General features: G+C 35.9%; 3 protein-coding genes and 1 pseudogene across 3 annotated transcripts; all 4 read left to right on the top strand.

Moving 5' to 3' along the window:
• Positions 1–2341: 2341 nt before the first annotated feature.
• LOC114722598 (pyruvate decarboxylase 2) lies at positions 2342–5301 on the top strand. The gene is made up of 6 exons (XM_028908677.1): positions 2342–3138; positions 3380–3543; positions 3638–4288; positions 4381–4498; positions 4601–4789; positions 4967–5301. The coding sequence occupies exons 1-6, from the start codon at positions 2614–2616 to the stop codon at positions 5135–5137; spliced, it is 1818 nt and encodes a 605-aa protein (XP_028764510.1). The 5' UTR covers positions 2342–2613; the 3' UTR covers positions 5138–5301.
• Positions 5302–12746: 7445 nt separating this feature from the next.
• Positions 12747–13583, top strand: LOC114722618 (F-box protein CPR1-like). The gene has a single exon (XM_028908696.1). It carries the CDS (start codon positions 12747–12749, stop codon positions 13581–13583), a length of 837 nt encoding a protein of 278 aa, XP_028764529.1.
• Positions 13584–20470: 6887 nt separating this feature from the next.
• Positions 20471–21658, top strand: LOC114722619 (F-box protein CPR1-like). The gene has a single exon (XM_028908697.1). It carries the CDS (start codon positions 20471–20473, stop codon positions 21641–21643), a length of 1173 nt encoding a protein of 390 aa, XP_028764530.1. The 3' UTR covers positions 21644–21658.
• A 2334-nt stretch (positions 21659–23992) lies between these two features.
• Positions 23993–25573, top strand: LOC114722620 (nardilysin-like; annotated as a pseudogene).
• The last annotated feature ends 896 nt before the right edge of the window (positions 25574–26469 follow it).

Below are 26469 nucleotides of genomic sequence, written 5' to 3' on the forward strand. Positions count from 1 at the left end.
AGAATAGAAAATAAGAACTTATGGCACTTGTGTTGTAATTTTTTTTCTTTGAGACTTTATTGTAATTCTTTTTTTTTTAAAAAAAAGGAATAATGAAATGGTCGGTGGTTAATAGCAGGTAATTTCAAGATGAGACTGGGTAGATCTCGCAACGCTTAAAGGCTTCTTCACTAGGAATCACATGTACACTGATCCCGAACTGTCAGGTCAAGTCTTAAATAATTTATTACGCAGAAGCACCGAGTTGCTTGGTGATGGCAAAGCCTCCCAATAATAGTATTACTCGTCGAACTTAAACCCAATATTAACATGTAATTAAAAAAACGAGGTTACTCTTTTTAGACACGAATACTTATTCAATACTTTTTTTGAATAATGACGATCATAATTCCTGTCATTCATGCACTGCACAAAAAAAGCAATCCCCCCTTCACTTGCCTCCAAAAGAATAATTAAGGTTTCAAAAAGGCAGATCTTCACAAGAAAGCACATGAACGCCATGATTCCAAACTTTGGGGTAAAGAGCCAAATAATTTACTACGCACACACAAATACCAAGTTATTTTGTTGATGGCAAACTGTGCCAGTCACGATACTATCAACTATATTTGGATGAAATCCCAAATTTAAACTTAATATTAATATATTTGTGTGTGAGTTTAAATTGATTGTAATAACCAAAAAATGAAGTCATTTTTGGGGGACATAAATGCTTATTCATTCATGCATAAAATGGAATTTTTTCCTATCACTTGCTCCCAAAGAATTAAAATTTTCAAAAAAGTTGTTCTATATCTCGTGACTCGCCAGAACTTTCAAGGACTTCCCCATTGAAGTCATTTATACGAACTTGAAGTCCAAGAAAGGGCAAACTAGGGAAAAAGGGCTGTAATTATCATGATCGTTGTTGTTTTTGTATTAATTATTTAAAGTTGCTTTTCAATGAAATCAAATTTATAACTAAAAGAGAATGACTCGATGCTTTAATCCCAAAAATAAATCATCCAAATTGATTTTCTAAAGTTAAAAAGTATCATTTGAATTTTCTTTTTTCATTTCATCCTTTTCCATTTTTTAACCGCAGACCACAATCTCCAAGAATTGGTAAGTGGATAGCGTGAAGGTAAATACAATGAATAAATATCCATCTAGCTAGTTAGTCTCGAGCACTTTGACTTCGGGTCTATTATGGTATTGTTGGCAGTGCCGCAAAGAATGGATTAAAAATGACTGATACAAGAATTATAAGTATATATATTCTTCTCAATGGAGTAATTTTAGGACAAATTTTCAACTTATTTGAAAAGCATCTTGATAATTTGACCTTTTTTTTTTAGATATTCCAGCACCATCTAGTATCAAAATTAGTCCACATGTTTCCTTTCCCTTCGTCACAAAAAAAAAGGTCAATTCGAATCAAACTAGCTGGTATTTTGGGTTATAATCGAGTAAAAATGAGATTTTTGGGTAGAGTTGGAAATATAATACTAAAATTTGGGGCTGGAGCCCCCCCGGGGGGGTTTAAAAGTCCCCATCTCTTCATGTAAAAAAAAAAAAATTTTCTACCTAATATGTAAAAAAGTTATTGAACGCAATGATGATATGGACTAATAAAATGTAAACTTACTCACTCCCAAATACATGAATTAATTAACGAATATTTAAAATAAAATTGTTATTCTTCAGTAGTTTTACTATGATGCTAATGATCGTTTGAATTTTTCGTGCATTTTGTACAGTGAGAGATAGCGATCAGTCATTTATATAAAGTATAAAATCTGAAATACGTGTGATGGTGGTCAAGAAAAAAAATCTGAATATATATTATTTACTTAAAGTATCATCACTCATTGAAGGTAAAACAATAGTGCCCATGGTTCTGTATTTTAGTAGGATGAAAACTCTGTTGTACATGGAAATTCGATTTTATTTGTAATTTCAATTAATACATGTGATCTGATTTTTTTCTTTTTGGGAAAAAATTATCACATATTCGGTCATTCCTCAAACTCACCGTGTCTACCAGAATATATGCCAAAAATTCTATAAAAATCAGTCAGCAAGGTAATGAATAAGAGCAAAACTTGGAATTTGCTTAGTACAGGGATTGGGCAAGTTGGGCTAATTGCGTAATTGGCGCTACCATTTGCCATCAGAATACAGAATCTTTCTTTTTGATGAATAATTCTACGTGCTAAACACGCAGGGATTTTCCAGAATGCAAACAAAAATGAAAAATCACTGCACCACTATTTGGTTCTGTACGGCCAAAACCGAAAACCAAAAGCAAAAACCAGACACGGTCGCCGAAAGACTAAACCTCCGATTCCAGCGTTACCAAAACCCCACACGCCCCTAGTATCTCACTCTTTTCTCTGTTCTCCACTTTCGCTCTCTTTTCCCTTGTCTTTCCATAATAACGATCTCAGTCGGTGAAGCCTTCCTAGCCGTATATATGTATGTATATATTATACGCCTCAAATTCCAACACCAGGGCACCTAGAAATTTCAAACCTTCACTCTCGTCCTTCTGTCTTTCTCCCCATCATCGCGCTCTCTTTCTCCTTCCACCTTAGCTTTTCATTTAGAAGATCCCAGAAGAATCCCTCTTCCATGGAAACTAAGATTGGAGCTATAGACGCTTGTAAAGCCGCCAGTAACGACGTGGGTGGCCCACCAAACAGCACCGTATGCACCATTCAGAGCTCTGTTGCTCCCTGTGCGATCAGCTCCTCTGAGGCCACTCTCGGTCGCCACTTGGCTCGCCGACTTGTTCAGGTTGGTGTCACCGACGTCTTCTCCGTTCCCGGCGACTTCAACCTCACCCTTCTTGACCATTTGGTAGCTGAACCGGGGCTCAACCTCGTCGGCTGCTGTAACGAGCTCAACGCCGGCTATGCGGCTGACGGCTATGCTCGCGCCCGTGGCGTCGGTGCGTGCGTCGTCACTTTCACCGTCGGTGGCCTCAGTGTTATCAACGCCATTGCTGGTGCCTACAGTGAGAATTTGCCCCTCATTTGTATCGTCGGTGGTCCCAACTCCAATGACTACGGCACCAACCGGATCCTCCATCACACTATTGGTTTGCCCGATTTCAGCCAAGAGCTTCGATGCTTCCAAACTGTCACTTGCTACCAGGTACTAATTTCATTGCGATTTCCGAATTTACTTCTAATTATTATTTCATGAGCTCCCAAGTTCAGGGTCGGATACATCGTAGTGTTTGTACTATAAAATGTCGATTAGGTGCTTGTGATAGTCTCCCAGATAAAAATCAGATACCGATTTCATGCTATTTTCGTCATCGGAGAAGTGATAGATTGTATCTCTATTGCTGATCATTTAAGCTTATTGGTTTTGATACCTTGAAACTATATAGGCTGTGGTGAACAACTTGGAAGACGCTCATGAATTGATTGATACGGCGATCTCAACCTCCCTGAAAGAAAGCAAGCCTGTGTATATAAGCATAAGCTGCAACTTGCCTGGGATTCCTCACCCCACTTTCAGTCGTGAACCTGTTCCTTTTTCACTATCTCCAAGGTAACCTTCTCGACCTTTTGATTATTTCCCTCTTGAATCGAGAATATTTTAGAACTTTTCTCATTGATCGATTCTATCTTGATGTATTTTACAGACTGAGTAATCGGATGGGGTTGGAAGCAGCTGTGGAGGCTGCTGCTGAATTCCTCAACAAGGCAGTAAAACCAGTTCTAGTGGCTGGGCCCAAAATGCGAGTGGCAAAGGCAGGCGAAGCCTTTGTTGAACTAGCTGATGGTTCTGGTTATGCACTTGCTGTGATGCCATCAGCTAAAGGATTAGTTCCTGAGCACCATCCCCACTTCATTGGAACTTACTGGGGTGCAGTGAGTACTGCTTTCTGTGCTGAGATTGTGGAGTCTGCTGATGCATACTTGTTTGCTGGACCTATCTTCAATGACTACAGCTCTGTTGGTTATTCACATCTTCTCAAGAAAGATAAGGCGATCATTGTGCAGCCAGAACGAGTTGTAATTGGAAATGGCCCTGCATTTGGGTGTGTGTTGATGAGGGACTTCCTTGGGGCACTAGCTAAGCGACTTAAGCATAATGAAACTGCTTATGAAAACTACCACAGGATTTATGTTCCTGAAGGGCATCCATTGAAGTCTGCACCTAAGGAACCTTTGAGGGTTAATGTTCTGTTCGAGCATATACAAAAGATGTTGTCTAGTGAATCTGCTGTAATTGCTGAGACGGGTGATTCATGGTTTAACTGCCAGAAGCTGAAACTGCCAAGGGGTTGTGGGTGAGCACCCCAAAAATTTGATCTCTGGGATTTCTCGGCTTATTTTTCTTAGAAGTACTGATTTTTTTTTTTTTTTCCCCATTGGTTCACAGTTATGAGTTCCAAATGCAATATGGATCAATTGGGTGGTCTGTTGGTGCAACCCTTGGTTATGCACAGGCTGTTCCTGAGAAGCGAGTGATTGCTTGCATAGGCGATGGAAGTTTCCAGGTTTGTCTTATTCTTCATGGCCAGAGAGTTTAGCAAGAATCTAAATTTGTTGAGTTCAAGTGTTCAAGCCTAATGAAATTCAATGCCCTTTTTGCTTTGCAGGTGACTGCTCAGGATGTATCAACAATGCTGCGATGTGGGCAGAAGACCATAATCTTTCTGATAAACAATGGTGGATACACTATTGAAGTTGAAATCCATGATGGGCCATACAATGTGATCAAGAACTGGAATTATACTGGGCTGATTGAGGCAATCCACAACGGGGAAGGCAAATGCTGGACCGCCAAGGTAATTTTCTACCTGCATTCATGTATTTAGAGAGAAAATTACAGAAGAAGCAAATGACTCAAAATATGATTATGGATGGAACTGATACCTCATTTTGAAGCCTATCAACTTTTTTATAAAGCAATAATGGATAAGATGCTGATTCTGTGTCCTTTTATGCCTGTACTTTAATTGCAGGTCTTCTGTGAAGAGGAGCTGATTGAAGCAATTGAAACAGCAACAGGACCTAAGAAGGATTGCCTATGCTTCATAGAGGTGATAGTTCACAAGGATGATACCAGCAAAGAGTTGCTTGAATGGGGCTCCAGGGTCTCTGCTGCTAATAGTCGCCCTCCTAATCCTCAGTAAACTTGCCACTTAACATACTACTTGAAACGATCCTTCATTACCTTGTAATGTTTCTGCTCCGTATGTTCTTGTTTTGCGGGTTTGCTAATGCCCTTGAATGTTGAGTTCCTACGGTCTCCTTGTTCATTCTCTCATACGGAATTTAATTTTTTGCCAACTCTTTTCGGGACTGCTTGCACACCCCTTTCCTCCCCCCCTTAAATTTCTTATTAATCCTTTCACTAATGAAGAAAGTGGACCAGATATAAGATTAAATGGGTGACAACTGACAATTCTACAAACAGGACGTAGGAGAATTGGACCAATCTGGACCGTCCAGATTATTAAATCTCAGAGGACCATATTGCAGAAGAGTCCTCATCCCAAATCGTGAAAATCTAAATATCAATATGCGGGTCAGGTTTTAGTCACGGACGTCACTTTCCCTGCATTTCACAGGCCTGTTCACTGGGAAGAAATCCATGGGAGAAAGAGAAAAATGTGTGGTGTGACTTGCGGAGCCAGATGGTTAATTTTCTGTGAGAACGTTCAAAATTTTAGTAGTGTAACTTATGTCTTTGATAAATATTTCTTTTATAATTGGGATTTAGTCCAATAATAAGAATAATTAATAGGATAAGATGTAAATATAAATAGGATTGCACCTTTCTTCAAAAAATAATATAAATATAATTGTGAAGAAAAAGAACTCATTTACAAGAAATACATTAGGTCCTCGGTGAGGAAAGATTTGATATGCTAGGGTCTTGACAGAGACACAATAAAAATTAACCTGAATTTGGATGATGACGCCGAAGACCAAGATCATTGTGAGATTGGAAAAGAAGGATCGGACTCAAATGTTTCTTCTGCTCCATTGAAGGCAAAGCTGACTAACATAAAAACTGAAATTTTATCTACAAATACTCCAAATGCAAACTCGATAATGAATTATTCAAAATTTAATTTTCAAACCTTTCTATTGTTATTTGGCCAAAAAGAAAAGGAAAAAAGACACTAAAATACCCTAAAAAATACTAAATGAAAAATAAGGGTTTCTAAATTTTAAAATCCCAATTCAGACCCTGGGTATTTTTTTAGAATTTTTAAATATTGTAAAATTACAAAAATGTCTTTTACTATTTTTACCTTTTTTTTTAATATTGCCACCTCAGCAATTTTGACCGCTAGAGCTCTGATGCTAGCGATCCTGCCGACGACTAACTACTGGAGCTCCGATGACTACTCTTTCTTATGTATTGACTACTCTTTTTTAGCTATTGACTACATTTATTTTTAAACTCTGATGACATGTTATCGGAACTCCTGTGACCAATCATGGGAGTTCCGGTGACTACTCTTTCTTATGTATTGACTACTCTTTTTTAACTATTAACTACATTTACTTTTAAACTATGATGACTACTCTTATTAAGCTACTAACTACTCTAGTATTGCGATTTACTATTCTTGTGTGGTCAATAGCTATATAAAAGTAATAACTAGAACTTTAAAAACAAAAGTAGTTAATAGTTAAAATAGAGTAGTCAATAGCTACATGGAAGTAATCATCGATAGTAAGGACAATGTTGTTATTTTACAAGATTTGAAAATTCCAAAATGCTACCTAAGACCTAAATTGAGATTTTGAAATTCACCAATCCTAATTTGTCATTTAATAATTTTAAGGGTATTTTATTGTCTTTTTTCCAAAAGAAAACTTGCTATTATTTGAATTCTAAAATCTTCAATTGAAAATTTTAAATTATTAACGATACAATTGTTATTAACTAGATAAACAAAAATCTAGTTCAATCTTTAAAAATATATTTCGAAAGATCGCATGGGGATTGACTCCAACAGAACTGAAGCTAACATGATTTCCAGTCAATCAAGAATGGCGGCATCAAATATAAAGAGCGATCTGATGATCCCACCGAGACAGAAAAGCAGACTGAGAGGCCAACCATGCACGCACCTTGGTATGTTATGTCCCCAGTTCCTTTATACCAGTCTTCTAAAAATTAGATCAGAAATTTCTGAATAACTTTTCGTTCTTTTTTTTCAGGTTTGATTTTTCTGTAAGCATTTTCTTGAAAGGTATCTTGTTGCGTATATATATGCACATCACCTTTATTTTCTAGTTGTTCTCTCCTTTTATTTTATCATTGTGTTTGATTTTTTTTTTTTTTGAACAGCTATATTTTGTGGGTGGTGGCAACCCTACAGAAGTAGAAACAGAAAATCCGTTGAAGCAGCCGAGTCTGAGGGTCTTGCTCGAGAAATTTGGGAGAACATTTTTCAGAGACTGCCGGTGAAATCATTAGGAAAATGCATTTGTGTTTGCAAGGCTTGGAAGTCTATTATCACTAAACAATCCTTCATCCTTGCTCATTTGGATCATAGAAAAGCCAACAATGGCAATGACGAACCTCTTTTTCTTCAATACAAATTTCTGGAACACCCTCATCGAGATCACTCCATATTTTGTGGCCTCCCATGTCGGTTATTTCCTTCCCAAGAGAAGATAAAATCAGAGCAATTTCTTTCTGTACGTTCCCATGATAAAGAAGCTAGTTGCCTCGCAATTATAACAACGTCACGGCTGCGTGATGAAATTAAGCGTGACTTGGACATGGTTGGTGTTGGGGAAGTCACGTGAAGGAGAGTGATAAAGTAAAGAAAAGAAGGCCCCACTCTAAAATATATTCGGTGGATAATACTCAATGCATTGGAATAAATAAAAGTGCCTATATTTATAGGCTTACAGACACGTTAACTCAACAGGAATTTCGGACTCCACTACCACCACTACAACTGACTCTAAACAACTTATTTGACTGGGTAAAAAGATATCTGGAACAGCCCAAGATATTTGCTTCAACTAATAAATATTTAATAAAAATAACCCACTACTTTGCACTAACAAACTGACTTGCGAAAAATACTGGCACCAAATACGTGAGAAGAATATGACTCCTAGCTATCAGCATCACGTGAGCTTTTTGAATCATGCTTCAACATTCCCCTTGATTCAAAAACGCACACACCAAGCAATCCTCTAAGATAGCAGAACTTTTCTTTTGATAAGGCCTTTGTCAGAACATCAGCGAGCTGCTCCTGCGTGCTGCAATATTTCAATGCTATCTCCTCCTTTGCTACCAGATCCCGAATAAAATGATAGCGAATATCAATATGTTTGGTTCTGTTATGAAATGTTGGGTTCTTTGTCATGGAGATAGTTGATTTGTTGTCACAAAATATCTCTGTTGGTCCCTTCTGTTCTTGTTGAAGATCTACTAATATTCTTCTGAGCCAAATTGCTTGACAAGCTGCTGAAGTTGCTGCAATAAACTCTGCTTCTGAGGTTGATAATGCTACTGTAGCTTGTTTTTTTACACTCCAAGTAATTACCCCTGAACCAAGAGTGAAAACATTTGCTGACACACTTCGTCTATCATCCAACGAACTAGCCCAATCACTATCTGTATACCCACACAATCTGAGATTAGAGACTTTAGAGTACCAAATGCCATACTCCAAGGTTCCACCAATGTAGCGCATGACCCTTTTTGCTGCTCCAAAATGAACTTTTGAAGGATGCTGCATAAACCTGGAAATTACACCAACTGGGAATGCAATATCAGGTCTCGTGTGAGTAAGATAAATCAAGCCTCCAACTAAGCTTCTAAACCTCTTTGCATCTACCATCTCTTCTCCATCTTCTTGCTGTAATTTCTCATTGATATTCATGGGTGTAGCTGCAGGCTTGCAATTAAGCATGCCAAATTTATTGAGAAGATCTCTAGCATATTTCTTTTGAGAAAGAAATATTCCGTCTTTAGCTTGATGAACTTCAAGGCCAAGGAAATAATGTAACAAACCCATATCTGACATCTCAAACTCATTCATCATTTGTGATTTAAATTCATCCATAAGAGCAACAGAGGAACTAGTGTAAATGATATCATCAACATAAAGGCAAACAATGATGAAATCATTACCTTCCTTCTTTACATACAAGGTGGGCTCATTTTCACTTCTCATATACCCCTTCTTCTGAAAATATCCATCAATCCTGCTGTACCAAGCGCGAGGAGCTTGCTTCAAACCATACAACGCCTTTTTCAGCTTGTAAACTTTTGTTTCACTGCCCTCTTTTATGAAACCTTCTGGTTGTGCCACATAAACTTCTTCTTGTAAGTCTCCATTAAGAAAAGCTGATTTGACATCAAATTGATAAACTGGCCATTGTAATTGTGCTACTAAAGCAAGAACAAGTCTCACTGTCTCAAACCGGGCCACTGGTGAGAAAGTTTCCTCAAAGTCAACACCATATTGCTGTGCATAGCCTTTTGCCACAAGACGAGCTTTGTGCTTTTGTAGGCTCCCATCTGCAGCAAACTTTGTCTTATACACCCACTTCAAGCCAATTACATTTTTACCTTCTGGTAATTCCACCATCTCCCAAGTTCCATTCTTTTCAATGGACTTCATTTCCTCCATCATTGCTCTTTGCCATTCTTCCTTTTCAGCTGCATTCATAATATAATGGATCTGAAACAGTAAGAGCAAATTGACAAGTATATATGTCATCAGAATATTTGGGATTTGGCTTTTTGGCTCTTGTTGATCTTCTCAATGGAATTGGCTCGGTTGAAACCTCTCCAAGAGCTGTAGATGAAGAGTTACTGCTTAGTGTTGAGCCAATAGGAGAGCTTGCTCGAATTTGTTTTTCTGTATCATCTGAAAAGACTCCAATGGGGTCATGAGTCTCTTGTTGTACCTGCTCTTCACTCCAATTCCAGCTTGTATTTTCATCAAATGTTACATCCCTTCTAATTAAGATCTTGCCACTAAGAGGGTTATACAATCTATATGCTTTGGAATGAGTACAATAACCAATAAAAATGCATTTTTCAGATTTCTCATCAAGCTTTTGTCTAGCTTGAGAATTTATCAAAGCATAGGAAATACACCCAAAAATTCGTAAGTGACTTACATTTGGCTTCCTTCCACACCAAGCTTCATATGGAGTCTTATTCATGACAGCCTTTGTTGGTGAGAGATTCAACAAATAGACAGATGTTGCTACAGCTTCTGCCCAAAACAGATTTGAAAGTCCTTTTGCTTGCAGCATGCTTCGTGCCATCTCCACAATGGTTCGGTTCTTTCGTTCAGCAACACCATTTTGCTCCGGAGTATAAGGAGTTGTTAACTCCCTATGGATGCCATTATCTTCATAGAACAAATTGAATTCATTGGACATGAACTCTCCTCCTCTGTCTGTGCGAAGAACTTTGATATGACTACCACTTTGATTTTCTGCCAAGGCCTTAAACTTCTGGAACTTGTCAAAAGTTTCTGATTTGTTTTCCAAAAAATACACCCAACTCATGCGACTGTAATCATCAATAAACAGCAAGAAATAACGACTCCCACCCAAGGACTTGGTTTGCATAGGTCCACATAAATCAGCATGAATTAATTCTAAGCATTCAGAAGCTCTCCATGCTTTTCCAATAGGAAAAGACTTCCTAGTTTGTTTCCCATAAATGCACCCTTCACAAATATCAATAGAACCAATTTCTGGTAGTCCAAGAACCATATCTTTATCACTCAGCAGTTTCAAGCCCCTTGTGTTGAGATGCCCGTACCTCAAGTGCCACAATTTTGAGTCATCCTTTGCACTTGTAGCAAGAGCAAAGTTCTCCATATTAGCAACGTCTAATGGAAACATCTTGTTTGGAGTCATGCTGACATGAATCTTTTTGCCAGATTTTTTATTTGTAATAACACATGCATCATCATCGAACATAACAGAACATCCATCAGCCATTAGTTGTCCAACGCTCAGCAAATTGTATCCTAAATCAGGTACAAATTGAACATTGTCTAACATTTTTACTTTGCCATGGCTAGTGTCGACACCCACAGTGCCTTTTCCTTTAACTTGCATCTCCCTTTTATTGCCAAGCTGCACCTTTTGCCTTTGTGACTCATCAAGCTCCTTAAACACAGATTTGGTGCCCGTCATGTGGTTTGAACAACCGCTGTCAACAAACCACAAATCACTTGGTTTATGATTAGTATCAACACAAGCCATAAAAAGCTTGTTGTCCTCCTCATCCTCTGCTGCAAAGTTCATATTCTGATCTTTAAACCAACAATCAGCTTGTATATGCCCATGTCTATTGCAATGATAACACTGAATGCTGCTTTTTGTGTTACCTTGCTCATAGGATTGCCTTCCTCTGCCCCTACCATTACCACGACCACGATTTTGGCCACCACGGAATCCTCCTCTGCCACGACCTCTACTTGCTGGACGGTCATTTTCTCTATGTTCAATGGCTGTCTCTTTCACTTGGAATGCTTTCTCTTCGCTCTTGTCCACCGATCGGTTGATTCTTGCCTCATGAGCTTGAAGAGAACCCATCAGTTCATCTACGGAAAGAACCGACAGATCCTTGGCTTCTTCTATGGCAGCTACAACATGATCAAACTTTGCAGTCAAGCTCCTCAGAACTTTGGCAACAATCGTCTCATCCAAAATCTGTTCACCATAAGATCGCATTTGAGCAACTATTGCCATTGCTCTTGACAAAAACTCAGCAATCGATTCTCCGTTCTTCATTAATAAGGTTTCAAAGTCACGTCTCAATGATTGCAGTTTCACAGCAATGACCTTTGAATCACCTTGGAACTCCTTCTGTAGAATGGACCATGCTTCCTTTGATGTGGCGGCTGCTGCAATCCGTGAGAAAATAGTCTCATGGACTGCTTGTTGAAGTATGAACAATGCCTTGGCATCTCTTTGCTTAGTTGCTTTCAGCCTCTCCTCTTCAGCTTCAGTGGGTTCTAATATGTCAATGAACCCATATTCCACCAGATCCCACAAGTCCTGCGATTTGAGCAAGGTTTTGACCTTGATGCTCCACCACTCATATTTCTCTCCATTAAAAATGGGTAAAAGCGGTTGAGAAGAAGAAAAGCCAGTTAAACTCGCCATTCCTGTTCAATCTGCGGTCAAAACAATGTAATACACACACTCTCTCTCTATCTCTCTCTCTCCTGCTCTCGTGTTTCCCAAGAACCCGAAAAGGTGTTTCACTCTAACCCAAACCTTACGTTCACTCGAGTAGCCACAGGATCAAAGAAGGCTCTGATGCCAAATTTGTTGGGGAAGTCACGTGAAGGAGAGTGATAAAGTAAAGAAAAGAAGGCCCCACTCTAAAATATATTCGGTGGATAATACTCAATGCATTGGAATAAATAAAAGTGCCTATATTTATAGGCTTACAGACACGTTAACTCAACAGGAATTTCGGACTCCACTACCACCACTACAACTGACTCTAAACAACTTATTTGACTGGGTAAAAAGATATCTGGAACAGCCCAAGATATTTGCTTCAACTAATAAATATTTAATAAAAATAACCCACTACTTTGCACTAACAAACTGACTTGCGAAAAATACTGGCACCAAATACGTGAGAAGAATATGACTCCTAGCTATCAGCATCACGTGAGCTTTTTGAATCATGCTTCAACAGTTGGCACCTGCAATGGGTTAGTATGTATAGTTAAGTACTCAGAATCATCATGGCACGATCGATTTATAATTATGAACCTGTCTATTCGAAAATTCATCGTGCTTCCCGAAATATATGCGAGTTTGGGGACACTATTCCCTGAACATCTCTCTCTTTATAGGGGCCATATTATGTTTGGGTTTGGTTTTGATTCTGGAAACAAGGACTTTAAGGTTGTCGTGCTTGTCCCTGGCTGGTACAAGAATCCACTCATTGCACCAGTTGAGGTTTACGTGTACTCTCTTGCAAGTGGTCAATGGAGAAGCATCAAAGATGGGGTTCCTTCAATATTTTCATGCTCCCATTTGAGTTCGAAACGTAGTCTGACATTTGTGAATGGTGCATTACATTGGGTTTTTTGTGGGAAATGCAACAACCAACGACGTCCTAGTTTTATATCGACGTTCGATTTGGCTGAAGAGACATTCGGAGAAACAATGCTACCAAATTGCTGGGACGACGAGTCATGTTTTCATCCATCTCTTTTGGTTAGAGGAAGTTGTCTTGCTTTGGCTTATCGGAAGAAAGATTCAGAGGGGAGTGATGTGATGTACATATGGGTGATGAAAGAGTACGGTGCTGTGGATTCATGGAATCTGGTGCGTTGTGTTAATTTAAGACATTATCCACGCATACAGAGAATAATAGCTCTGAGGAGCTCTGAGGAAATGGTGGTAAAAGTGATTGGCGGCATGCTATTTTTATTAGATAATGATTTGGAGAAGCCAAAAGCAGCCAAAGATCTTGAACTCCGACAGTATGAGGTTGGCTTTGCTGCAGATCATGTGGAGAGTTTGTTTCTGATAAAGCAAAAGTACAAGTCTTATGTCAAAGACTTTGTTGATGTTCGTTTTGTTTCACCCAAATAATGTAATGCTCGTCGCTATTTATATAATATTCCAATTTATTTACTTATAATAATATCCTTTCCATTAGTCTTCTGGTACAAGATCCTTTACAAAATTAAAAAATTTAATGAAATTTTTATGATTCATTTTAAAAAATACTCCACGAATGAACATTAGAGGCTTGGAAGCCAAGGAACAGTGCTAGAGGGTATACTGGGCCGGATGGGCCCAAGTTCGAGAAGAAAATGTGAAGACGCAGAGGTCATGTTTACTTATGTGCTGTCCTTTGCGGGCCGCGATACACAGTTGCAGTCATGAAAATATAAAAAAGAGAGAAAAAGAAAGTTTGCGGTGGCGAACTGGCGATTTCGCTTTTACAAAATAAAGAAAAAATGACCCAAAAAAATCTGTCAGGTAAATTGATTTATAATTATCATTCTTAACTCATGGCTAGATTTTAAATTTTGTTAGTTAAAATTAAAATTATATCAAATCAAATTTATACTAGAATTGCAGTCTCAGAGTATCTCCATCAAATGAGCAGTCGCAGGTTTGATCCCGAAGTGTTAGTGCCTATTTCTCTCAGTAGGGGGAAAAAAATAGAAGCAGCTCATAAAATTTGCTTTAGCTATCTTTTGGATTATTTGGATTAAATTGAGGATAACTATAGAGCTTGAACACGAACCATGCATATCTGAATGTATATATGTATTATCTCCGGTTCTTAATATAAGAGTTGGTTTAACTTTTATTTTAATCCTAAATATAAGATCTAAATTTACTTTATTTCTCATATTTATATTTTTTTTTTAATGTAGTCCTTGTAGGGATGATAGTTCTAACTAATACATTTGATTAATAAGGATATGTTAGGAAAACAACATATATTTATTATGTATAACTAATTTAACTATTTTTTTTTAATTTACTCAAATTAGTCAACTAACTCTTATATTAAGGATTAGAGATAGTATAATATTTCGAAACTGCTGCTCATTCATCCATGTGATTTTGGCTTCCCCATTGCAATGGGCTACTATTGGTGTTTGGCTGATTATTAATTGATGTTGCCGCAGTGCTTGGATCCATCATGTTCTAGTCTATCTTCTTTTACAAAAGGCGATTCACTGGCTTTGGCTCATAAAAACTGTTCAAGGCTCATATATATCTGGGTGATGAAAGAATACCGTATTGTAAGTTCATTAGAGTCTAATGCTTTCTTTTGATTCAAGCTTTTATGGAGGCATATCAAGAGTAATAATAAGCATGAGGAATAATGGAGATTTGGTGCCAAAAACCTTTGATCATAATGTACTCCTCCAATCCTTAATATAAGACCTATTTAACTAATTTGATTAGATTAAGGAAGTTAGGTAAGTTAGTTAATTATAAGAAATGTGATACATTTTTTCTAAAACACTATAATCATCCTTATTAATACCCCATCTCCTTCTTCTATTTGATTATGATTGAGAGGGTATCTATATAGGTAATTTAGAGAAAATTGATAAGTATGAGAAATGGGTCTTATATTTAGAATCAAAACCAACTCAATAACTAGATCCTATATTAAAGATCGGAGTAATTTTATTGGGTCCAAACCAAAGTATGTAGGAGGATATACTGTGAGTTTTGTTGGAGGAGAGCTTGTTTTCAATAAACCAATAGAAAATACGCTTTCACGTATTAAAAGAAAGCACAAGATAAGGCAATTCATATGTATTCTTTTCTTTCATAGTTAGTTAATTTCAAGCACTACTACAAAAAGTAACTTTAGTAGCGTACATTTCGTAGCATTTTCTCTACAAAATGCTACATTTTATTTATACTTTATATTTAATTTTATTTTTAATTTGTATGGTAGCACTTTATTTAATAAGCGTTACCGCTTAGTCATTTTTGAAACTAATATGGTAGCATTTGCGTATGAAGTGCTCCCTAATCTAATTACTGATAAATGAATTGCGTACCGCTTAACCTATTAAAGCGCTATCTTCTTTAATTTGTTAATATATTTATTTTTAGAGGAATTAGGTAGCGCATTAGAATCCTAAGGGCTGCATGAATGTTTTTAATATTTTTGTTTCTATTGAACCAGGTAGCGTTAGGTTAGCCAGGTGCTACCTGATTGATTTTAATTTTTTGGAGAATTAAAATAAAGAATCCTGTGAGAATAATATTTATTAAAAAGCTTCCATCTAATACTCTTGAAAGCCCCATGCAACCCTCAACTCAAAAGCTTCATTCCGTTTGTGAGGTTTGTAGGTGTGTCTTCAACTTCCGTTGCCGTTGTCTCTAAGATTGTCCATGGGTTGCTGTTATTTGAGTAAGCTTCTTTCCTCTTTCTTCTTTTAAGTTTATTCTGTTAATTTAATTAAACAAATGTAATGTGCTGTAGCCTTTCTATGCAAGACAATGAGAATTCTAAGGTAGCACAGCAAAGTATAATAGGAATTGACTTTTCCTTTTCACATTAAGATTAAAGAAAAAATTTGCTGCTATTTTGCTCTGCCTTTAAATTCGAAGAATGAAACACATTGAAGCCTTTTATGTTTATTTTTATATTTTACATGTTGCTTCTCTCTTCATTCTTAAATAGACATTTACCTTACTTGGTCGGCGTCATATCTATTGTTCTATTCATTTCATGGCTTATGTTCCCATCAAAGTTACATTATTATTAATTACTATCTTCGGTCCTATTTGTAAGAGCCAGTTGAGTAATTTGAGGAGATTAAAGAAAAAAGTTAAGCTAGTTATTTGTAATAAATATGTATTGTATTTTCTAAAATATCCTTACTAATCAAGTGTATTGGCTAGAACTATTATTGTTAGAAGCATTATCTTGGAAAAAAATGCATAAATATGAGAGACAAAGTGGATTGAGTTCTTATATTTAGGACCAAAATAAAAGTCAAACAAAGTTTTATATTAAAGACCGGAGGTAGTATATGTTAAGGAGGAAGAACTTGTGATATAGTTTGACTCAATAGTTACAAGTGTCATCACATTGGATGGTTGTTATTTCTTGTGATATAGTTAAGTTAATTATGCTGGTATTTGATTGTCGTTATTAATCTTCTATAAACAATTTTGTGTTTTGGTGGTAATTAACGTAAATTTGTAAAATATTAATAAAAAACTTTAGGTGGCACTTATATGGAAATTTTAAAAAAAAAAAAACAAAGCATTAGTTACCACTTGTACTGCACAAGAGCCACCTGATGCTTTAATTATTTAAAAAAAAACAATAAAACCGTAGGTGGCGTTTTTGTGACTCAAGTGCTGCCAGAAGCTTTAATTAATAAAATTAACAAAAAACTCAAGGTGACACTTTTAAGGTTTAGGCGCTACCTAAAGTTACAATAAGCGGCAGCGCTTATAATTCCAAATGCTACCGTTATGCCTATTTTGGGGGGGGGGGGGGGGAATTTTTTTGGTCGCGCTTCTGAAACGCTACCTAGGGTGTGTTTGGATGAAATCAAATCATGGTTTGGAGAATAACTTCTGAAAAATAGATTTTGGAAAAAATAGATTTGTGGAGAATAGATTTTGTGAAAAAGTGATTCTGATAAATGAAAGTGTTTGGATAGTTGTTATCAGAAGAACTTTTTATATGTACAAATTTTACTAAAAAATGTATAAGTTAATATGACAATTACATAAAAGATAGATTTTATAATATATTTTAATTTGAAAAAATAAAATTGTTAATAATATATTTTTTACCAACATAATTAATAATATATAAAATAATATAATTAATATGTATATATATTTATAAAATATAAGATTAAATATGTTTATAAAAAAATAATTGAGGAATGTTAAAATCATATTATCGTTGAGATCTACTCTACAGGTACAATCATACTCTCCCATTTGAGCCAGAAGTAGAATGAATTTACTTCTTCTGAAACCATGATTTTGATCCCAAACCATGGTTTCTGTTTTTTCTTGGATTTTGATCCAAAATCATGGTTTTCTATGTTATCCAAACAGACCCCTAATCATCAGGTAGCACTGGTAGCGCTCAACTTTTATGTAGTAGTGAAGGGTAGGTTTGCAAGTCCCATTCCTACCCCTCAAAGTAGGTTTTCCTTTGAATGAAAGAGATAAGTCGTTTTCATGGTATCTTGTTTTTCTAAATCTTTTTCATGTCTTGTGCTGATGATAAAATAATTCAATATCTCTATCAAATGAGCAATCGCAAGTTTGATCCCAAAGTGTTAGTGCCTACTTCTCTAATTAAGAAAAAAAATAGAAGCAGCTCATAAAATCTGTTTTAGGTATCTTTTGGGTTAAATTGAGGATAAGTATAGAACTTGAACACGAACCATGCAGATCTGTATGTATATATGTACTGCCCCTGTCGTTGATAAGAACTAGTTTGATTTTTATTTTGATTCTAAATATAAGACTCAAATATACTTTATCTCTCTTTTTTTTTTAAAAAAAATAGTCATTGTAATAAGGGTAATTTTAACCAATATACTTGATTAGTAAGGATATTTTAGAAAAAAAAAACAATACATATTTATTATAATTAATTAATTTAATTAATTTTCTTAAACTACTTAAATTAGTCACATAGCTCTTATATTAAGAACTAGAAGTAGTATAATATTTCGAAACTGCCCCTCATTCATCAACGTGATTTTGGCTTCCCCATTGCAATTGGCAATGGGCTACTATTTGTGTTTGGCTGATTATTAATTGATTTTTTTTTTCTTTAAATGATTATTAATTGATGTTGCCGCAATGCTTGGGTTCATCATGTTCTAGTCTATCTTCTTTTACAAAAGGCGATTCACTGGCTTTGCCTCATAAAGGCTCATGTATATCTGGGTGATGAAAGAATATAATACCCGTATTGTAAGTTCATGGAGTCTAATACTTTCTTTTGATTCAGGCCTTTATGGAGGCATATCAAGAGTACTAATAAGCATGAGGAATGACGGAGGTTTGGTGCTAAAAACCTTTGATCGCGTATTAAAAGAAAGCGCAAGATAAGGCAATTTATATGTATTCTTTTCTTTCATAGTTAGTTAACTTCAAGGGGTAGGTTTGCAAGTCCCATTCCTACCCCTCAAAGTAGGTTTTCCTTTGAATGAAAGAGATAAGTCGTTTTCATGATATCCTGTTTTTTTTAACGGGGGGAATAACATCACAATTGAAAGTCGATAATTCCCTTTTTTAATTCTTTTCACACTTTATGGTCCCTTTCGTTTGTTAGGCATACGTTGTCAATCTTGTATAAAATGTATGGCTGGTATCCGTTTGGAAGCAACTAGCAACTGAACCAAAATGCACTCGTCTTTGTTCAATGATCATTTCGTATTTGGTGGGTATATACAGGTAGGATGGCTGTTTAATCAACTATGACCCCAAATTGAATCTCTTAATTAAACTATATAACTGCTAATTTTACGGCACAATTAGCCTCCAAAGTAGTCAGCTTTGATGTTCTATTGATATTTTCTCATGCATGCATGTGCTCAGTATTGCAAGTTTTTCCATTGGTCAACTTTAAAATGTCCAACTCAGCTCCTCACCAACCTCTAACGTTATCTGAAGCTTCAAGTGCTTCCAATAATCGCAATGGCAATGTCCATGAGTCATCCGAATATTTTGAACCCTCATTCTTTTCTTTTGTTTTTTTTTTCTTTGTTAAATTTAAAGAGATACTAATAATATGAAATTACAAACGGATTGACCTTCCACTTACAAGAAAGCATCAATGCTATTAAACTATGTAACCAGTTTTAGTGCTCATCACTTTGATGAGCACTTTAAACTCATTAGATTTGGACTGTCTATGTCTGATTTGAACGATTCAAATTTAAAAATTTTAATTAATTATTTTTAAATAGAAAAAACTATTTTTTAAAAGAATGATAATTAAGAGATTATCTCTATTTTGAATTCTACACCTATTAAAATAATTATTTTAAATAAATAAAAAAATTAAATCTAAACTATTTAAATCAGATATAAACGGTCTAGATTTAACGAGTTTAAAGTGCTCATCACTTGATTCCATTAAACTATAAGGCCTTTGGTTCAGGGCCTTCATTCCGACCGTGCAATAATTTTGCTAGCAAGGAGACAATAACAGTAGAGTTAATCATATGCTGCTTTGATTTCCGTTTTCTTTGACAAAATTGGATAACGATCATCTATGAGGTAAGAATCTAGAACCAGTAATTTCTCATACAAACAACACCTTACCAAACAAGTCATTATATTGCTACAGCATTCAATAAAATCATACTAGTTTAAATTTATTCAAAAAAGGTTAATCAGACGATTTGGCTTTATGGATAGAATATTAATGAAGAGTCAGGTAATAAAGTAATTAGTCAATGAGTTATTAAATTTTTAAAATTGACACTTACTTTTTTAACAACCTAAACGCGATATATTCTTATAAAGTGAAAGGACAAACATTCAATGAATGACAACTCTGGCGCTTTCACAAGTTGACATTCTTGAGCTTCCCATGCTGAGAAGCCCGGAATTTTTGACTATTTTATTACTAAGGATTACGAATTACCCTACCACTCTGACGGAGAGAAAGAAAGAAAAGACGAACCCTACCAACCCCCCGCCAATAAAATTTAATCTCTTCTGACTAAATCATCATCATTAGTATTATTTTTTTTACTTTCCCATCGTTGGACCTGGAGCACATCAACGTTGTCTTTAAGCCTTGACATGTGAGAAATATTATTTTACTATATAATGGGAATGTAGCTTGCAGAGTTGTTAAAAAAGCAAGTGCTATCCCCAGGACTTGTTTTAGAATCAGAAATCAATCCTTTTTTTGTGTGTATAATCCTTCTCTTCTTTTGTTGCTGCATCAATAAATGTTGGATCTCCGTGAATTCGTTTCCGATGTTGCAGAAATGTCTTACTATTTCCCTCCGGAAGTCCTGGAGGAAATTCTTCACAGATTGCCTCTCAAGTCTCTTGTGAACTGCATCTCTGTCTGCAAATCCTGGAAGTCTCTGATCTCAGATCACTCCTTCATATGTGAACACTTCAACCGTACGGTTCAATCCAACCCAGATATTGCCTCCATCTTCCTCTTCATCTCTCTAAAGAAACGAGTAGAGGGATACAAGTACAACGAATCCGAAGATTTTTACGCTGTTTGTTCTGGTAATCAGATAAGGGATGAACCCTTTGTTTTGAAATCCTCCCTCATTCCTCTGTTTACGAGTGAGCACAAGGAGGTGGTTGGAACTTGCAATGGACTGGTATGTCTCGCTGATTATTCTGTATTAGATACTGCGGATCTTATTATTTGGAATCCATGTATTCAGAAATATTTGGTGCTTCCCAAACCCAGTGTAAGCTTCAGATCCTACGACCCTGACCATGAAAGGAACAGGGTTTTCTTTGGATTTGGTTTTGATTCAGAGGCTAAGGATTTGAAGGTGGTAAGACTTGTTGCGAGAATCAACAATGTGGAAGAAGCTCCTCAGGTTGAGGTTTACTCTCTTGCAACTGGGTCATGGAGGAACATCACTGGTAAAGCTCCCCCAATTCTGCTGTGCATGCAAGTATTGTGGAAGAATCAGATGTTTATAAATGGTGTAATTCATTGGATTGTCAGCCAGAGAAGAAATGGTAGGATTCACAATTTCATTTTAACATTTGACCTGGTTGAAGAAAAATTTGGAGAATTGACGTTACCACAACCTCTGAGAGAGTCTCCTTTCCAATTGTCAATTTTAGCAGCAGAGGATTCACTTGCTGTGGTTCATACTTATTGTTCAGAGTTGGATGAAGAATTTATTAGTATTTGGGAGATGAAAGAATATGGTTCTGCGGATTCATGGGCTGAAGTGTTTCATTCCAATTCAAGACGTTATGGGGGCATATCAAATGTTTTAGCCATTAGAAATAGTGGAGAATTGGTTCTGAGAATTTATGGAGGAATGATGATTCTGCTAGATCCTGCAAAAGCATCAGCGAAGGATCTGGGACCAAGGGATTTTGTCTACGCTTTTGCTGGACATCATGTGGAGAGTCTGTTTTTAATCAACGAAGAACAGGGTGCTTTGTCTTATTGATCATAGTGCAGAAAGAAACAGAAGGCGCAAGATTTTTAGGTTTGAATATGAATGGTTGAAGAAGACATTTCCTCCTCACTGAAGTATCTTAAAATTCGTTGTTCTGCACATTGCTACATTGTTCGCTAACAGATGTGGTATTGTTATCTGTTTGTATTTGTAATAAGTTACAGAATACCAAATTGCTTTTGCGAATTCAATTCCCACCAGGAACTGTTTGATTGGCACAGTTATTTAATGCAAATTTTCAATTGAAGCCTTTACTTCTCCGTGTATTTGTGTTGCGCATGTAATTTTGTCGTGTTTATGTTAAAGTATTCTGTGATAATGAGTCCTGAGATTGTCACAAAGTTATATGTCAACATAAACAAAGTGTCCCATGCTAAATATATTACTTTTCCGGTATTTAATATACTCCTCCGGTCCTTATTATAAGACCCAATTTGACTTTTTATTTGGTCCTAATTATAATACCCAATCCATTTTCTCTTTTATATTTATGCATTTTTTTCCAAGATAATCCTTCTAATAATGATAGTTTTAGCCAATATACTTAATTAGTAAGGATATTTTAGGAATAACAACACTTATTTATTATAAATAACCAACTTAACTTACTTCCTTAATCTCCTCAAATAAGTCAATTGGGTCTTATAATTAGGACCGGAGGAGTAAGACCTATTTAATTATTACTTCCGGTCATATTTATAAGACTTTGTTGGTAGACTATAATCTAGGTCAATAAGGTCTTTTAATCAAGACTGAAGGTAGTACTCTTTAATGATTTTTTTCAAACCCAATTTTAATTGTTACCTTTCATTTTGATTGGGAAACTATGAGAATCCAAAATTCTTTTAACTTGAGGCATATCAGAAGGAATTATATACGCATCTTAATTAATCCATTGCCAGTTGGGATAATTCATATTTAATTCATATGTTGGATTTAAAATACTCCTCCGATCCTAATTATAAGACCCAATTGACTTATTTGAGGAGATTAAGGAAGTAAGTTAAGTTGGTTATTTATAATAAATAAGTGTTGTCATTCCTAAAATATCCTTACTAATTAAGTATATTGGCTAAAACTATCATTATTAGAAGGATTATCTTGGAAAAAAATGCATAAATATAAGAGACAAAATGGATTGGATCTTATAATTAGGATCAAATAAAAAGTCAAATTGGGTCTTATAATAAGAACCGGAGGAGTATTTGTAATGGAATTTTTACAAAAGAGAACATTCAACAAATATTAGGTGGGATTTTTTGATTAATCATTTATTTAAGAATTTAGTTGTGATCTTACCTGATAACAAGAGGCTATACGGTGTTGTTAAGTCAAAGAGGTAGTCTGAAAAATTTATTCTAGATCGATAAATTTGATAATTGAATAAAATAAACATGTAAGGTGATATTCAAATTCGATACTCCTCCGATCCTTAATATAGGACCCAATTGTTGAGTTGGTTTTGGTCCTGAATATAAGAACCATTTCTCATATTTATCAATTTTCTCTAAATTACCCCTATAGATACTCCCTCAACCATAGTCAAATAGAAGAGGGAGAAAAGGTATTAAGAAAGATGATTATGGTATTTTAGAAAAAACATGTCATATTTCTTATAATTAACTAACTTACCTAACTTCCTTAATCTAATCAAATTAGTTAAATGGGTCTTATATTAAGGACCGGAAGAATATTTCATATTAATATAATTTGTTTGACTTGAGCTGATAATTAATCAAGACTCTACTTGGCTACTTGTTTAGCTACTTCTGTTAAGGACCGTCAACATATAATCCCAAATAAATTTAAATTAATAAAATAAAAATGTTATGGGTAATTTTTAAATAAAATCCATATCTCTATGTAGGAATATAAATATGATGGAATTATTAGATTCGTTTCGCCCTAGCATTATTATTATTATAATATATATGATAATAGATCGATTACTATTATACTACATATATTAAACAAATAATCCTCCATCTTCCAATTCTAATTCTCTAAGACGATAAGATTTAATAAATCCATAATATTTCTTTCCACACACACACACGCACACAAAAGACTCATACTATTTCTCGATAAAAATATGATTATTGATATATTCGAAACAACCTAATATAATTTTTTTCTTCTCTGGGGTGAATTCTTTAAATTTAAATATTTAGATTTTTAGTTTAAAATTTAAAAAATGTACGAAGAAGTTATGATAGGTGGCGTCTAAGTAGCCGAGACCATCGAAGCAGAGGCGCGACAAGGTTCCTTGCTGGCTTGCTGCCTCTGAACACTTACTCTAAACTCCTCTCCCTTTGACTTCCCTGACGAAGAAAAAAACCAATGGCAATTGGTGGCCCTACGTTCTCATCCGACGACATCGTAAATAAGTCTCCTAATGATAAGCGTTTGTACAGAATTGTGGAGCTCGAAAACGGGCTTCGTGCTTTGCTAGTTCATGATCCTGAGATTTACCCCGACGGCCCTCGCAGAGCCGTCCGAAAAGGTAAAAAGGCTGCTTGGCAGACTAAAAAGGCGGCGGCGGCAATGTGTGTGGGAATAGGTAGCTTCTCTGATCCATTAGAGGCTCAGGGACTAGCACATCTTTTAGAACACATGCTCTTCATGGGGAGTGATGAATTTCCAGATGAAAATGAGTATAATAGTTATTTGCAACTTGCATGGTGGCTCACCTAATGCACACACAGAAACTGAGCACACCTGTTATCACTTTGAAGTGAAGCCTGAGTTTCTCAACGGTGCCTTGAAAAGATTTTCTCAGTTCTTTATTTCACCTTTACTAAAAATGGAGGCTATGGATCGAGAAGTACTTACGATAGATTCAGAATTCAACCGGGTTGTACAAAGTGATGTTTACCGACTTCAACAAGTTCGATGCCACACTAGTGTACCTGATCACATTTTTAACGGTTCTTTCCGGGGAATAACAAGAGTCTGGTTGATGCAATGGAAAATTGTATCAATTTGCGGGAACAAATATTGACATTATACACGGATTATTACCACGGTGGACTAATGAAACTTGTTGTTATTGGTGGAGAGTCTTTGAATGTTCTTGACAGCTGGGTTGTGGAATTGTTTGGTGCTGTCAAAAAAAAGTCACCAAGCAAAGCCAGAATATAGGATAGAAGGTCCTATTTGGAAAGCTGGTAAAGTACACTGGTTAGAAGCCGTTGAAGATGTTCACATCCTTGACTTGTCATGGACATTACCATGTCTACGCCAAGAGTATCTGAAGAAACCAGAAGAATATTTTGCTGATCTCCTTGGGCATGAGGGTAAAGGAAGCTTGCTTTCCTTTTTCAAGTCTAGAGGATGGGTTACTTATCTGAGTGCTGGTATTGACGGTAAAGGAATGCACCGCTCATCCATAACTTATATTTTTGTCATGACCATACATCTCACAGACTCTGGTATGGAGAAGATTTTTGATATAATTGGTCTTGTCTATGTAGCCCACAATTAACGTACCGCGTTTTTGGGTTTTGTTTCTGCGTTCAGTCATCTGAGCACAACCCAATTTATTTGCAAGAGAGAATTGATAACTTCATAGATGGCCTGGAACAATTGTTGGAAGGGCTTGATGGTGATTCCTTTGAGAATTACCGAAGTGGGTTAATGGCAAAGCTGCTGGAAAAAGATCCCTCACTCATGGATGAACTTTGTAATAAGATTGTTGATAAAAGGAAGGAAGCACAAGAACTAAGAAGCATAAACCAGAAAGAAGTGGTTGAGTGGTACAAGAAGTATTTTAAGCAGTCATCGCCCAATTGTCGGAGACTTGTTACTCGTGTATGGGGTTGCAACACAGACATGAAAGATGCTGAAACAATATCCAAAACTGTACAGGTCATTGCAGACCCAGAAGCCTTTAAGATATCTTCCAAGTTCTATCCTAGTTAGTGTCTATTGTTGTTGTTGTTATCTTTTTGGGCCAACGTCGTGCCTCTCAACTTAAAACCTGAAAATTCCTTGTACATTGGTATAGCCTTATGATAACTTTTCTGTTAAAAAAATATATGATGGACTTCAATATGTTAGCGAGTGACCTGGAGAATCGCATTAACCTCTGCCGGACTTGGATTCTCTCCACTTCCTTTCCATCCTCTTCCCCTCCACTACCCTTCTTTTCTCTTCACAACCATTGGATTAAAATTCCAATGGTCCAGATTTAACATCTTATAAAAATAATATTATTAAAAAAATAAATAAATAAATTTAAACTGTTAAAATCTGGTTTGAACAGTTTACAATTGTAATAAAAAAAATTTAAAAAAAATTTGCTCTATAATAACAGTCTGTAGTTATGAACTGTTCAGATTAGATTTTAACAGTTTAAATTTATTTATCTATTTTTTATCATAATATTTATCTTCATAAAATGTTATAAAATACTAAATCTGGACCATTGAAGTTTTGATCCAATGGTTGTGAAGAGAAAAAGATGATAGTGGAGGGGAAGAGGATGGGAAGGGTAGTGGAGAGAATCTGATTCCAACCTCTGCCATATATTAGTACTTCGTGCAAATGCTTAATGCTTTTTGGGACATGTTTGTTTGACTTACCCTAGACTTGTTGGGATAGCGTTCAAAAACATTTATAAACACATTTCACGTAAGTCAAGATAACATTTCTCACATATTTATCTCATCTTTCATAAATCCTGACTGAAAAACTATTTATAAGTTATTCCAAACAGGTCGTCTAATTGTGTCCTACTACATGGAATCACATTTTAATCTCACTACATCCATTGGGAAATCCAAAATTCTGTTCATAGGAGTTGGAATATTTGTTGT

Source organism: Neltuma alba, unplaced genomic scaffold (assembly GCF_004799145.2).
Source record: "Neltuma alba isolate B1F8T4 unplaced genomic scaffold, ASM479914v2 tig00012097_pilon, whole genome shotgun sequence".
Lineage (NCBI taxonomy): Eukaryota > Viridiplantae > Streptophyta > Magnoliopsida > Fabales > Fabaceae > Neltuma > Neltuma alba.